The sequence below is a fragment of the Trachurus trachurus genome (assembly GCF_905171665.1).
Source record: "Trachurus trachurus genome assembly, chromosome: 16".
NCBI classification, from domain to species: domain Eukaryota; kingdom Metazoa; phylum Chordata; class Actinopteri; order Carangiformes; family Carangidae; genus Trachurus; species Trachurus trachurus.
In genome coordinates, this window is record NC_139902.1 from 28,939,285 (window position 1) to 28,954,983 (window position 15,699).

A 15,699-nucleotide genomic window follows, 5' to 3' on the forward strand; every position below is an offset into this window, starting at 1 on the left:
TGACTAACATTCAGTGAAGACCTAAAAATCAGCATCTCCAAAATAGAAATATTGCAAAGGAATTTTTTTTTTTTTTTAAGCATTTTTAATATAGAAATGTTGGCCTTCTGAAAACTATGTCTATCTATACACACTCAATACTTGGTTGGGGTTGAACTACTGGAAATTGACTTTTCCGTGATATTGCAATGTACTTATTTGTTAATGGTGAGCACCCCCCCCCCCCCGGAAATTCCTCTCTTTTTTGGTCATGACCCGTTTGCATCCCTGTAATACTGTGATTATTTCTCTGACAGTAATCGTACCAAGAAAAAAAAAAGGAAAGTGATCTGAGGACTTTCTGAAGCTACTGTACTATGAACTAAAAACTGGAGTAAATAAAAAGTTGGTCTGAGGCAGGAAGATGTATATTGCTTGGTCAGTAGAAATGTAATTTTATCCCTTTAATGGACTAGTGCTTCGAGTCCACTGGCACAGACTGGATGTTAATAATGAACTGAACTCATAATGTATACCTGAGGTCCAGGAACGGCACAAAGAAGCATCATATTTCACACAAATGAAAGCGTAGTAGATTTACTCTGGAGATAGTAACAGGTGTTTGATAGCGTTATGTACACGCTGTAATCCTCGCTCTATGACCTCAAGTGTTAAACTGAACTTTACAAGTTAATTATGGCGCTTTACATGGAAACAAAAAAACGCACACAAAAAACAACAACGTCCAGATTTCCAATTAGTCTGTGCTTTTCTTCTTTCCTGGTACAATTTCTCTCTCCTCTCATTCATCAGTGGAGAGCAGCAGTATCTGTCGCTGTCGTTGTACGGTAGTTGTTGTTGTGACGCTTCATGTGTTGAACCTGCCCTCTATCTCCGTGACTGGATCCAAATAAAAAGTTGCTCTTAAGCACACACTCCAGAGAGGATGAAAAGCCGCCATTCTGTTCAGCTATGTGCAGCGACGAGCCTGATGCTGCTAGACCGTTTTTAATTGGTTTAAATCCTTTTTATCTGTTTCTGCTTTTACCCCGCCAACCTTCTCCACTCTATTCTCCCTCTGTCCCTCTGACATTTTTTTCCCTCTAATTGGACAATTACTCTATTTTCCTTCTTTCTTTCTTTCTTTTTTTTTTTTTTTTAAGTCAAGTACAGTTCTGGCTAAGCATGGATTGTTTGGATATTATTGAAATGAGGCGCGGGGACCTTAGACGGTGATCTCATGCTGTAGATTTCACTGCTCACAGGAACAGCTGCTGATTGTTTTTCTGGAGCCATGAATAGTACACAGCTCATATTTAATACAATACAAAACAGCTATCTAGATACCAGCTGATGATAATAGAAAGGCTGAAGGTGATTGTTACAATCGGTAATAATCCTAATAATCGCCTTCATTTAACCAATAATGAATACATCAGCTTTAATTGTCCCTCCAGTTTTCATTTGTGCTGCCGTCACAGGGAACCAGGCTCTACAGAGGCCTGCCAATTAGGCAGAGCAGGAAGCGACTGGGCACACAGCACAGCACTGACTGAGGCCCTGGTAGCTACTGTACAGTGATGTTGGAGGATTTAGACGAGAGGCTACATCTGATATTATTAAATGAGTGATTTTTTCTGTAGAGAAAATCAGGCGGGACATTTAGATGGTTGACTGCAGACATTAATCTGGGAACTTAAATGTAATGTATTCTGTCAAAGTTCCTGTTATTGAAGGTTACATTATTCATATTTTCGTTTGAACTTAAGGACAGCGGTTGAGTTAAAGTACTCAGTGCTTTTCTGCTCGATTTTACACCAACATGAGGGAATAGATAAAGGATATACAGTTATACAGTGGAAGATTTTGTAACCGTGTACCATTCATTAAGGAAAACATGAGTGATCAGACAAAACAGATTTCTCTTATTTTTAATGGGATTTAAATTAAACTGTCATACATCCCAAAATAACACAATCATATATATATATATATATATATATATATATATATATATATATATACCTATATATGGTCCATGGTATATATATATATATATAAAAAGATCATCAGAGAGTCTGACCAACAATGGTACCAGACCGTGGCTTGGTATCAACAGAACCCCTCAATTTCCACTTTTATGAGAGCTTGAACACTGCTGATTGGCTTTCTCACATCTTTGCATATCTTTTTATATAATTGTTATGTTTTATAAAGTTGAACAACCTCCTCTCTCAGGACTTTTTACAGTTCTTTTGCTTTCCCCACGGCTCAGAATCCAGCAAAGTCAGTGCAGCAATGGATGAAATGTGCAGGTGTTTGTCAAGAGCCCAGAATCTCATTGACTTTTTATACACAGACAATAAATACAAGCAATCAAGTTATAGGCGTGGACAGTTTCCCTGAGTAACCATTTAAACCTGTCTGTGTCAATCTGTGTGTATATTATCAGGGTAAAACTTTGAGGGTATGTAAACTTTTGATCAGGGCCATTTTGGTGGTTGCGCTTATCATTAGGATTCAAAAAGATCAAACACAGTTGTGTGATAATAAATGGCTTCACCCAGCCACTAACTCTGAATAAAAAAAGTTTTGTTGCATTATCAATTATATTTTCTGAAATGTAGCCAATATTTCACAAATTCTGCCAGGGTATGTAAACTTTTGAGCACAACTGTATCCCATGTGTCGTTGCATCCATACTCCACAGCTGGCTCTGGCTTTATTGACTATTGCAATCAGGACATAAATCCGTTGTGTTTTGTGTCACAGTGGGGACTGAGCATGGTCAGGAGGCCATTGAGAGCGCTGCTGTCTTCCTCTTCGAGACCTTCCACAACAAAGACCACGTGGGCACCGAGGAGACCCGGGCCATTAAACAGATGTTCGGGCCCTTTCCGGCATCTGCGGCCGAAACCTCCTGTGGCCTCGTGGCCCGGCTCGTGGCTCCGATCGGAAACTCCCGAGTTGAAGACTTCATTCAGACCCAGAGCTCCCGTCGCAGCACCAAGAGAGGCCCCAGTTTCGGATCTAACATCGTCTTCTCGCACGACTGCTACACGTTGGACCCGCTGGAGGACCTGCCCGGGTCTGGGATCCAGGAGGAGAACGTGGACCTGGACTTCATCAACTTCCTCAACAATCAGCAGAGCGGGAGGAAGTCCACCAATGAGGAACATGCCTCCAGCGCCGGACCATCCTCCAGCTCCGGGGACGGAGCGATCCTCAGGACGGAGGTGGAGAAGTACATGGACGCCGGCAACATGACATCATCCAGTCCAGAGGAGCTGTGCACCTCCCTGTTTGAGATGTTGGCTTCCCACAAGAGTGACGATGAGCTGCAGAATGAGGTTTGTACCATACATTATACTATCAATACAGTACTGATAAACTATCTATCCTGGGGATTTTTTTTTACTCAGGTTGTATATATTTTTTTTATATATATATTACCTTAAATCAGATCTTGAGAGAATTTCCCAGACTCAATATTCACTGTTTAGGATTTTGCAGAAGCCCCTTTGGCAGCAACCACAGCTTCAGTCCTTCTTTAAGGTATAAGTTAGGGCTGTTCGATTTTAGCCCAAATGTAAAATCCTTTTTTTCTTCTCACAAAACCCAATTTCTGATCACGATTATGTTTTTTGTGTGAAATGAAACTATACTAAAACATGACGTCAACCGACTGTCTTCCACTGATTGGCCAGAGTGTCACTGGAAGAGTCGCGAGCACAACGTCTGAATCAGAGTTAAATGGTCCACAATCGAGGTGCAGACAAGTGGGTTTGGAGCTGACGAGAGATTAGAATCAAAAAAAGAGAGCGAGACGACGCGGCCGTATCCGATTACCATTTATAACCGATTAATCGAACAGGCCTAGTATAAGTCTATAAGGGTTTTGAGTGGCCCATTCGAAGACAGCCAGAGATTTGTCCTGAATGCATTAGAGTTTTTTATTTCACCTGGACCAGGTTCCTCTCTTTGACTGGACCCTCTATTTGTTTTCATTCATTCTGGACAGTGTCCCTGTCTCTACTGTTCACCATAGAGATGCTTAGCCAGCTGATTAACAGTCATTAGGCGTTGAATGATTTCAGATAAATCAAATGGAAAAATATTCTACTTCTGCTACAATGCAGCCACTTCTAGTCCTACATGTACCTCCAGCGTTTTCCTGACACATTACGAGTAATAACTTGTCAAAATGTTGTGGGAAGAACAGATTTGCCGTTAATTAGGCCTGAACACAGATCAAAATTTCAAGTGCTAGTCCATTGAGGACCATCTCTTCTAATCGGCTGCTTCGACGGCAGTAGGTGAGGTTGTTCTACGGACGGTCTGTCTGAGTAAAAACTGGTTTAGCTGACTTGGCAAACACCCCGGTTAACAACACTGGAGCTGAGAGCAGCGGAGCAGTCAACAGAACAAGTGGTGCTGCCCCACATCTCCATCAGCCTCCTCTGTTTCCATTACGCTTTAGTTTGCAGCGAGGTAATTACAAAAAAACTGTGCCACGATTCAACAGACAAAGTGAAAATGACCTGAGGAGGAGGAGGAGTGGTTTCTGAGTCCCGGTTTGAATTTGTGTTTGTTGCGTTTATTATTATTATTATTTGGGGGCTGTTATTGATTCTATAACCTTGACCTTCAGCTGCGGGCCTTTTGGGTTTGATCCACATGCTGGATCTATCATGTCCTGGCTGTTACATGACTCATCCTTGGCCTTTAGCTCTGGACCTTTTTAGACATCTGCAACTTTCTCCACGCCTGGCTTTGACCTTAATTGGTGATGACGACCCTTCGGAAATATTAAAAACTCAACAAGCAGAGGTCAGTCCTCAAGATCACAGTCTTAAGAATACTAATTGTTTTATCATTGTCGAGAATAGAAAATGAGATGAGATTCAATAAGTGCTACAAGAATATAATTTGATGATAGAATCTGATCTGGTCATTTTGTGTTTTCAGTATAATTTGACATTTGATTGAAGTGTTGACATTTCACTCAATCAATTTACTAAATCCTTTGCCGTCTCATATATTCTCGTCACTTGTGGCTTAGTTTTTCCAACTCTGGAGTGAAGCAGCACCAGTTCTGTCTGAATCAGTGAAGAAGTCTTGAGAAGTGAGTGGTGTACTACTTTGTATCTGCCGTCTCTGTTAATGTTAATTCCGTCAGTAACTCTGTGACGGGTCTAAATTAAACTTTGCTGTCGGTTTGTGTGCTCACGCTGCTGTCAGGCGCTTGTCAAAGATAGTTTGTGAAGGAAGAGGCTTTACTCTTTGCAACGTTGCTGCAGTGTTTTCTTTAGTTCCAAACAAATCCAGCAGAGTGAGACATCTTCTTCTGGACTTTCCTCCATAAGACATCAGTAATTTAAACTCACTTTATATCTATATCTATAAATAATGGGCATTAAATCCTGACAACAGTGTTGTAATTAATACAATGTGTTTGGTAAAGATATAAATTCAGCTGGACTGGAGAAGCAGAGGCATTTTTTAAAATTCTGGTATTGGTCTGGGTTTTATGATTGTCCATTGGGCTGGATTTGTCACACAGACCCAGCATCTCGGCTCCTCCTTTATTAAATATAAACACATTAATAAAATTTTTATCGCACCCCTAAAGTTCTTTATTTGCTCTTAAATTTTTCAACGTAGGAGTCCAAGTGCTTCTTGGGGAGGGAAAAAATGTGGTGGAGTCCTGTGAATTTAGGGAGGTGAAAGGAAGAGTGCTGGAGTTTTGTTGGCACCGTTGTGTCTGCAGCAGTGGGAAATACTGCAACAGTGAAATCCATCATTATCCACAGCAAGTCTTTGCAAATTCGATGTGTAGATGCATCATTTGTTAAAGCCTGGATGTGCACGATTTGAACCCCACAGTCAAATCAAAAGCCAACAAAAGATGTCGATGTTCCCACTCACTGAGATGGAGGTGCTAAAAGCAACACTGAAGTTTCAATGGAATTATAAAAAATCTGACAGATTGTAAAAAGAAAAAATTGAATTTGACTACCAACCTTATATTTTATGTCTTCTAAAATGTCTCTATGATACAAAAAGTGAAATCAGTGCAGTAGAGACATTTCCCAGGAAACCTCTATTGCATTGACCTGCTGTAACAGCACAGGTAAGAAGGCTTCCTCTTCTGTTTTGATCTGCCTCCACATCTGCCTCGGTGTAGGAAACAGACAGAGAGAAAACCTTGAAAAATCGTCCCAAGTGGCAGTTTGTGGGTTTCAGCCTTATTGTTCTCACCGGGAGGAAAACCTAACCAGCAGTGAGCAGGTTTCAGGCTTTACACAGCTGAGGAACAAGAACACCCAGCTAGTTAAAGTTAAAGGGATAGTTCAAAATTTTGGCAAATTGGCCCATTGCCATAATCCCTATAGTCATAGCAGTAGATTCGTTACCTTTAATTGTCGGTGCAAGCTATTTTTAGAACGGTGGAGCAGAGCCGCCAGCTGCTTAGAGCTATGCTACGGAGGCTAATGGGATTTCTTGATTTCGCTCATCAAACTCATCAAATACACAATCCAACAACTCCAAAACGCTCTCATGGACAAGTTGTGACCTGCACATTCACCACGCTATGAGATAATAACACAACGTTACCAGACAGAGTTGTTTTAGAGGGAAATGCAGATACTGCTTGATGAAAAACTGTCCCTGAAGGCAACGCGCATCAGTGGTTTTGCATGAATTTACATCTAAAACAACTCTGTCTGGTAACGTTCTGTTATTATCTCATAGCGTGGTGAATGTGCAGGTCACAACTTGTCCACCAGAGCGTTTTGGAGTTGTTGGATTGTGTGTTTGATGAGTTTGATGAGGGAAACCAAGAAATCCCATGAGCCTCCGTAGCGTAGCTCTGAGCAGCTCACGGCTCTGCTCCGCCGTTCTAAAAATAGCCTGCACCGACAATCAAAGGTAACAAACCTACTGCTATGACTATAGGGATTATGGCAATGCGCCAATTTGCCAAAAATGTTGAACTATCCCTTTAAAGAGAATTAGCAAAAATAAATATAAAAGGTTAAGAGAGAGAGAGGAAAGAATGGATTCATGTAAATATAGAACAGGTTAAGGGAAGACAGAGCTTCCCTAGAATATTTTTTTTGCAGCGGTAGTGTCAGGCCAGTCTTCACCTCCTCCCCCCACCTTACGCTCCGTCACCTTTCTGCTGCCGGCTTGTTACTCACTGCCTCATTCACTAAAGCTGCCGCGCTGCTCTAATTTTGAAGAATGAGATGGTCCGGGAGGATCTCAAGCACTCGTCAATGACCCTAAACGATTGGAAGACAATGTCGGGCGCTCTCACTGCACATGTAAAATCATTAGTAGATGTGAGATTTTAGGGGTGGCACTTATAATCTAGTGAGCTGAATGAATGTAGTGGAAACACTGGGGCAGTTATTATAACACTGGCATTATAATATTAAGCCATTTCTGTCAGTTGTGTTGGAATTTAGCCCAAAGTTCATTGTCCAACAGGATTTTTCCTGTAGAAGAAAGTTGTTCAATGTCTTTAAATAGCAGATAGACTTATACACTTATGATTGTTGGTCTTACAATGAGTTGTGATCAGGAGCATTGAGATGGCGGAAAGTGAAGGATTGTAGACCAACAAAAACCTGGTTTTCAGTCAATGGTTCTGTATTTCACCGTTATCTCAAGGTGCATTGTCAACACTCTCACAAAGCACACACACTCTGCCTGTTACACACAAACAGAGTGTATTGAACATGCTCTTAGATGTTGGGAGGGAACATTATGCTGCCATCTCAGAAGGTCAGATGATCTTCTTTGTGACATGTTGTGCGTCGTACAACCTCGTCATGTTATCACGTCGTCTCCTGCACGAGGCTCTGCAGACAGAGAAGCTTGTTTGTTACCGACTGATAAATCAGCACAGTGTTTCCAATCATCACTTTAAATTTGTCCTAAAAAACAGAAGATTTCTTCACACTTTTCTTTGTAGAACATCAAATATTTCTAACCTTGTGTTTTGTGTTGTTTCTCCTCTGTCGAGGTGTGAGCAGAGTGTTGATTCACCTTGCCCACCTCCCCCTTTTTTTTTTTGTCAATTTAGGACACAGAGAGCCGCTGCATGTGTCAGGACTGGTGAAACATTGACTGAACCATTACAAACACCAAGGTGCAAATTTGCCTGGTTTTTAAATGTAATAGAATATGGGGCTCTGATTGGTTTATGGATTTTATCCCCAAAACACTTCCATGAATACTTAAGAAATTAACCACAACCTCTTATGAACCACAGAACTGGAGAAGTGACTATTTCTTCCACTGGTAAACTGGCAGAAAACAAACAGACCTTCCCCAAGAGCATGTGCATCGAAACTGGTGAAATTCTGTTCACAAGGTTTTGAGGTGCATGTTTTTTGTTATTTTTGGGGGCTCAGAAATGGCAAGGCCTGTTTCCAAACACCAGCTGAAATATCTACCAAGATTTATAAGGATCTGACTGGCCATTAAAGAGTGATCAGCTTCCTGTTGAGCCCCGTCCTTGGCATTGCTTTTTGATTGACCGAGGCCATGTTGAGCGTCTTTGGGTCATTGAAAAGCGCTATATAAAATAAATGAATTATTATTATTATGTTTTGTGGAGCGATCCTGTCCATTTCTGATAGAACTGTGACATTAGTCATCCTTCCTCCTTTAACTGTCCTTCAACTCATCAGCAATAACAGCAGCAATCGTGGTTGTTGATAATAAATTGGACTGTACAACAAATTGAGTGGTCATTTATTTTTTAGAAATCCCAGAGAGTTCATCATGGCCGACTTTCATGGTCCAAGAGGCTTTTTGTAGAGCACACTGAGAAACTAATTGGCTGTACATTATGAGGGATGTGGTATTTCCAAAACTGCATGTTTGGGCCTGAAACCAGCGCTTTCATTGAGTGTCCAGCTTGGCTCATTTGGCATTTGCATCAGTTATCAGTTCCAGTTTCCAGCTCATGGCAGTTTGAGCCACGATAAGACAAGACGACAAATAATAATTCAGCATAAACTCAATGGGGTTGTACTGTAGCCCTTCTGGGTCAGAACCTTGATAAAAGTCAGGACCAGGTGCATGTTGGACTTGTGTGTCTCATCATGTTAAAACCTCCAGCAGATACTTTTCGCCCTTTACATTTATCAGTAGATCAAGAAAGGGCTCCATCACTGTGTGTCCCTGTTGCACTCTCTCTTGCTTTCGCTTTTTTTACTCCAAGGCTTTCCTGCCCATATTATCCATATAGCTCCACCACAAAGGCACAATTGTACAACTTCAGTTGGTTATAGCTGGCTCCAATGTTCCTCACGTAGCTGACATTTAGAAGTGAACTCTCCCACTGACATCTTTAGATGTAGAATGGCCTCTGAGTTCACGTGTGTGTGTATGTGTGAAAGAGAGAGAGAGAGAGAGAAAGAGAGTGCACCTGCAGATTCTCCATGCATCTACCTCTGCTTGACTCCAAAGCCAACAGTTAAGTTTAAAGGCTCTGCACTTAGTGCCATTAAAGCCGACAATGGAGAGAAGCTGCCTCTTATTATTTCTCACTGGTGACCCTGGATTGCTGACATTTCGTGGCAGTTGCTGAGCACCAGAGGAAGGGTGGTACAGCAGAGTGCCATTTAGTTATATAATGTATGCTGATTGGAAAGGTAGTTTGTCTCTGTATGTTTCAGTAGCCTCACATTAAAGGTAGAGTCTGGAGTTTTGTGCCCAAAAATAAAAGCTAGACTTACACAAATGAAATCCGTCTTAATCATCACCTATGGGCTTCTAGTCCTGTGTGGTGGGGGCTGTGTCTGCAGAGCCCCCTCCCCCCTGCCTGTATTTTGGTCTTTTGCTTTGTTTTGTTGTGCACGTGGACGTTTCTGGGTGGAGAGCGCGAAAGTCGCGAGAGAGTCTGCGTTTTCTCTCCAGCCAATGACAGAGCAGGTGAAGCTACATGCAACAGAGTAGGAGGGCTCAGGGCTGCTAGCCGCACTAGCTGTCCTTGATGTTAGCGAGTGCTAACAAAGCAGCAGTCAGGACTGCAAAGAAAAAGAAATACAGTCTGAGTGAAGCGCAGGAGCCGCGGACGGATACCCGGACGTCACTGCCAACTAAAGCCTCAAGTGGTAGCAAATATGAGGGCTGTTGTGGTGAGCTAGCTCGATGCTAACTGTTAGCATCCGCAGCTCTTCCCAGCTCACCACAACACCCCTTCTTCTCCTTACAACATAACACTGGAGGCTCCCGTTGTTGGTGACGGCCGGGTATCGGCTCCACATTGGCTCTATCTCTTTGTTCATTGTTGGATTACCTGGGAGTCCATTTTTATTTATAGTCTATAACCGTTTGATCTAAAATGGGGCAGAAAAGAAGGAACAAACAACAAGTTAGTCAGGTCGAGCTCTGTCCTTTTAGGCGTAGGTGTTTCTAGACTCTTCCTTTTCCACAGGTCAAAAACCCACTAAGATGGGCTGACATTTCGCTTTTGTTGGAAATGGAGTCTGTCAAAGTCAAATGAGTCTGAAAAGATGTAAACACAAACACACCCAGGTGAAAACACTCATCCTCACCCCTTTTTCCATCCAGTCAGAGCACAAAAACAAACCTTTCACCTGTCCAGCATGTTTCTACTAAACCAGAAAAATAACAGTCTGACTTCCAGGAGTGAGCCCTGCCCTCAACTAGTTTAAAAAAATACAATATACATTATGATTTCCCCTGTGGAAAGTTGTTCAAAAAAGCCACTCCTTTCCCCTCCGACCCATTCAGCTCTGTTGCCTGTCCAGTTAATGGTTTGATTGTGGTAAGAGGGAGAGGAGTGGCCCTTATGGTCCATAAATTTTAACTATCCTTTCTATAAAGTCTTTAACAGCTTGTGACTGACACCAGGTCGGGGACAACATAATCACATTTTTTTCTTTTAAATCTGGTTTGGTGAGACACTTGAGTACGACAACTGAAAAGCTGAAAGCGTCCTATGTGTAACAGTCCCAGTTCATTTTACCAGTCTGCACAAACCAGAGATCTATGAATGAATGAACAGTAGAGTAGCCCATTACTAATTTCTAGTCCTCCATTCTGTTGTTCGTGGTTGTTTACGACTAAATATATTCATACATAAATTACTATTTTCACAAACAGAGAACTGTGAATTCTAGTAAATGGTTGTCATAAGACACATTATGAATATAACTGTGCTAAAGATTAGAATGAATCCAAAATGTGTTTTTCCCAAATTGGTGTTCATGTTGAATGCGTCTCAGGAGAGAGAGGAGAGAGGCCCACTGGTGCCTCATTACCAATAATTATGCTTTGGTTGTTCAAATTTAACATCTGAAAATTTGTGAAAGGCGCTGTTGAATATTTAATCACAGATGAAGTTGGACATTCACACTCCTGACCTGTATTCTTGCAGACGTGGAGTTTACTACACTGCTAATGCTTCAGAGCTGCAGGATGGTCGAGTGGTCAGAAACCTTTCCTTTTCAGACTCGGAGGAATCCACACCAAGGACAGAATTTATGAGTGTGCAGTTTGAAAAAAAAGAAAAGAAAAGGGGAAGGTGAAGCCACCACAACCACTTCCCACCCACCCACTCCTAACATATAGTACACTGGACTCAATAAAACACAGACATTCACAGGACCCAATAGAGGTTTAGACCACATATAAAAGAGACCACAGAGGGAGACAAAGATAACCCCAACAAAGACGATGGCTGACCTGACATCAAAGTGCGTCTGTTGTTTTAGTTCCCTGCTGTGCTGACTATTGCCTTCCCACGGGAGGATGGACTGAAAGAGCACGCCATCCCTCCATCCTGAAAAACCAACCCTGAAAGAGGAAAGGGGGGAAAATATAATAATACTGCATTGTGTTGCAGTATAGGCCTTCAGATGGGGCTATATTTTCCGATTAGATAGCAACAAACTTTACCTTCGCTTCTGTTTGGTCTGTCTGCAATATCGATGACTGTCTGTGCTGACCTGTCTTAATTGCATGCTGCTGCTGTGCACAGGATTTCTTGTTGTTTTTCTGTCACTTGCTAAGTGCCAGGTGGCTATATTTGGGAGGCTAAGCGGTGCAGCATATTCCGTACCAGGCGGATGGTAATTACCAGGTGCTCAGCCTTGGCAGCAGCAGCATGTTAGGGAGTGTTGGTGAGCCATAGGATGTTGTGTATACATGTTTGGTTATATATATATATTTGGAGGTGTGTGCAGGGGGATGCAGATGCTAGAGAGATGACTGTATGTATGTTTATTTATTTATTTTGCTGGCGGCTACTTATTTTCACTTCCTGCCCTTCCTCTCTCCCGCTCCAGCTGTTCGAGCTGCTGGGCCCAGAGGGGCTGGAGATGATCTCCACCCTCCTCCAGCGAAGGATGGCCATCGTCGACTCCCTCCTCGCTGTCCCACCTGATAGAATTGGCTTCCCACCAGGTGAGACAGCCGTATGGCAACCATGCCATCTCCACGGTAACTCAAAACCATGTTATCAACTTTTTACATGACACGAATGTAGATTAAGGATCGACAGATATGCTTCTTTTCATGGCCGATACTGATGCTTATTAAAAATCAAGGGAACCGATTACTGATTATCAGAACCGATATTCATTTGGAGTAAAAATGACAAACAATTTGAATAACTCACCTGGGATTAGACTGAATAGGCTACAGTATACTTTTTGTTTGTTTTTTGTACACAATTCTGTGATTAAAAAAACCTTAAAGGTAGAGTCTGGAGGTTTTTGCTCGAAAATAAACGCTAGATTTATACAAATGAAATCCATCTTAATCATCACCGATGGGCTTCTAGTCCTGTGTGGTGGTCCTGGATGCTAGTGAGTGCGAGCAGGGGATGCTATCCGCCACTGCTAACACCTGCTAGCTTGCGGCTAACTTCCGCTAGGGGTGGTGGCTAGCATCTGCCGCTAGCACCCGCTTCCCAGCTCACCACAGTTGCCCTCCTACTCGTTACAGCGTAACTCTTGAGGCTCCCGTTGTCGGTGGCGGCTGGGTATAAGTCCACCACTCCAGCGCTTCACTCGGACTGTATTTCCTTTTCTCTGCAGTCCTTAGTGCTGCTGCTGCTGCTGCTGTCAGGGGCAGGAGGCTACACAGTTGAGCCTGGGAGGAGGGATTTGAATATTTTGTTTACAAACTCCAACAAACAAACCTCCAGACTCTACCGTTAAATCTCTGTAGAATAACACAAACTCCAACACAAATCTTGCTTCCGGGGGGTGAGGAGGGACATTGTTGCACAGCCAAGAGTGGTGACTTCAGGCAGAGAGACGGCAGCATCGCAGACAAAGGAGCGCATTTTGAAATAAATGTATTTTATTGGTTATCAGTGTAAAAAAACCCAGCTGAAACGGAATATCAGCCTATATTATCGGCCATGCCAACAATCGGTTAACCCTGGCTCTGCCGAAGTCCGGTATTTTTTAACCCCTCCGATCAAAATGTCCGGTGAAAATATTCCCTCAAAGCACAATTTGGTTATCGGTTTTAAAATATATTCAGAATGTGCATCCCGATTTTCAATGGAAGTTAGAAATTGACATGCTTTGATATCATTCTTATATAGCTTGCATATCATTTATCATTTTATGCTCAATAAATTCAGATAATAGTTGACTGGAATTTCAAACACTTGTCCGGTAAATTGAAAACATGCCGGTCACGCTCTCCGGTGCCATTGTTTTCTCACGGAAACCCTGGGTTGACCCCTAATGTAGATCTGAATTTACATCCAGACCACAAGTAATTTGACCGTTACACATGAGCTTAAACACATTCATTCTGCAATAAAATGATGAATATTAGGTTAAACTGCAAAGCTTTCACCTTTAATTTAAAAGGGTTTGCATCACTATTGGAACAAGTGTATGTAGGAGAGTGAGAGCCCCTGGCCACTAATTATTTCTTAAGTAGCTATGTGTCCTCTCAAAGTTATTTACACATTAAAGAGCTCACATGTGCCTTAGAGTTACCATTCAGATTGAAGTAGAGTCTGTCAATATGAGGAAAGAGGTGACCATGCACGTGAAGAAGATGATAATGAGGTTTCGAAACAGCATAGATCCATCAAAGAGATATCAAAGGCAGTAGGTTAAACAGGTCAGCACATGAGAACCTGAAAGGTACAGGTCCTATGGACGATGGACGGATGTAGAGGTTATTATGCATTTATGTAGAGTCCTTCTTAAACTACAGTATAGCTAGTGTGAAGCCTGATGATCAGATTGAAGCACCTTCCTTGTTTCAGTTCACATTAGTGGATTTTTGTTTGACAGGAACAATTAAGAGGAACGTTTAAAGAGCTGTCTGTTGACATATCATGGAAAATAAGGTTTTATCCAGCATTACCAGATTCACAGAGGACATGTTTTTTTTAAATGCTCTCATATATATATAGAAATATGTTTTATTAGCTGTGTAGTACTGAAGTATTCTCACTGAATGCACTTGCTTCTTGTTGTCTGTATTATTTATTTTGTAAAACTTGGTGAGTAGTGAAATCAATAATGAGAGCTGAAAGCTGATGTAATAAAAATCTGACAAACCTATATTTATCCACAAGTTTCTGGCTCGGCAGAAAGAATCAAAGGCAACACAAACAAGCCTTTTTTAAAAACTGATTGATCTTGTAAGACCGAGAGCTGCTGTTAAAAGCTGGAGTTGTTGTCATTCGCAGGATGAGCCTAATGTGTTAATGGCTTCACGTCAGACTTAAATGCCAGAGGCCAGCTCAAGAAAAAGTCTGGATATTGTCGTCCTTTTGGATAAATTGTCCAAGCAAAAAAAATCAACTAATATCATGTTATATGAGATAAAATGCCCCTACGTTCCAAGCTTCGGTACTAAAACTGAAAAGAAATCGGAAACAATTCTGTGTTAAATTTACTAAATCTCCTTTAACTAGCCACTTCACTAGTCTTACTGTTCTGCAAGATCTTAACCAGTCACAGTGATGAACGTCAGCAACAGCTTAACATAGATAGATGCTTCCACTGGTTGTCTGGATGGTGCAGATGAACATGATCTGAACACAGAACACCTCAAATCAGTAGCCAGAGGCAGATGGTGGGTTTTTATTGAACTTGTTACGATGATGATTCAAAAAATGGTCCCATCATGCTGTGTAATGTGACAGTAAAACATGCATTGTTACTTAACCAAAGCAGGAAAGGGGGATAATGACAAGACAGGATTGATGAGCTGATGTCATCACCCATTGAATCAACAGAATACAGATTTCTAATAGCCCAGTCTGAGGTGCGTAGTATTGTATGGAATCAGCTTTGTGTCAGCTCTGTGTAATGGCCTTTAGTGCTGATGTGGCACTACTCATATCAGAGGATGCAGATTTATCGACACATGTGTCCTACTGCCTTCAGATGGCTCCTGGGACTTGCATGTGCAACGGCCTGAAATCAGCGGGTTGGAAAGGCCTGGTTGATGAGAGGGGTCAGAGGAGAACGGGCCGACCGGTTGACAGAAAGGCCACGGTCGGTCAGATTACCGCCTTTTTACGCAAGATCCTCAGGATGCACAACATGTGCAACATTGAGGTGGACGGGCTAGAGCAGAAGATCACGTGGCACGATCCAGCCAAATCTGAGGCTTCGGGCACAGACTTACCGACACCGGGCAGTTGACGACTAGAGAAACAAAGCTCTATTTCTGCTGAGGCAGCAG

The 15,699-nt window shown here is 42.1% G+C and overlaps 1 protein-coding gene across 1 annotated transcript in view; it reads left to right on the plus strand.

Annotated features, from left to right (window-relative positions):
• Nucleotides 1–15,699, plus strand: part of ascc3 (activating signal cointegrator 1 complex subunit 3) — a 190,123-nt gene that overhangs the window by 9,373 nt on the left and 165,051 nt on the right. Inside the window, exons 4-5 of the mRNA XM_083989923.1 lie at nt 2,752–3,329; nt 12,315–12,432. Of these exons, the coding sequence (XP_083846049.1) occupies nt 2,752–3,329; nt 12,315–12,432 (696 nt within the window). The remainder of the gene's footprint in view (nt 1–2,751; nt 3,330–12,314; nt 12,433–15,699) is intronic.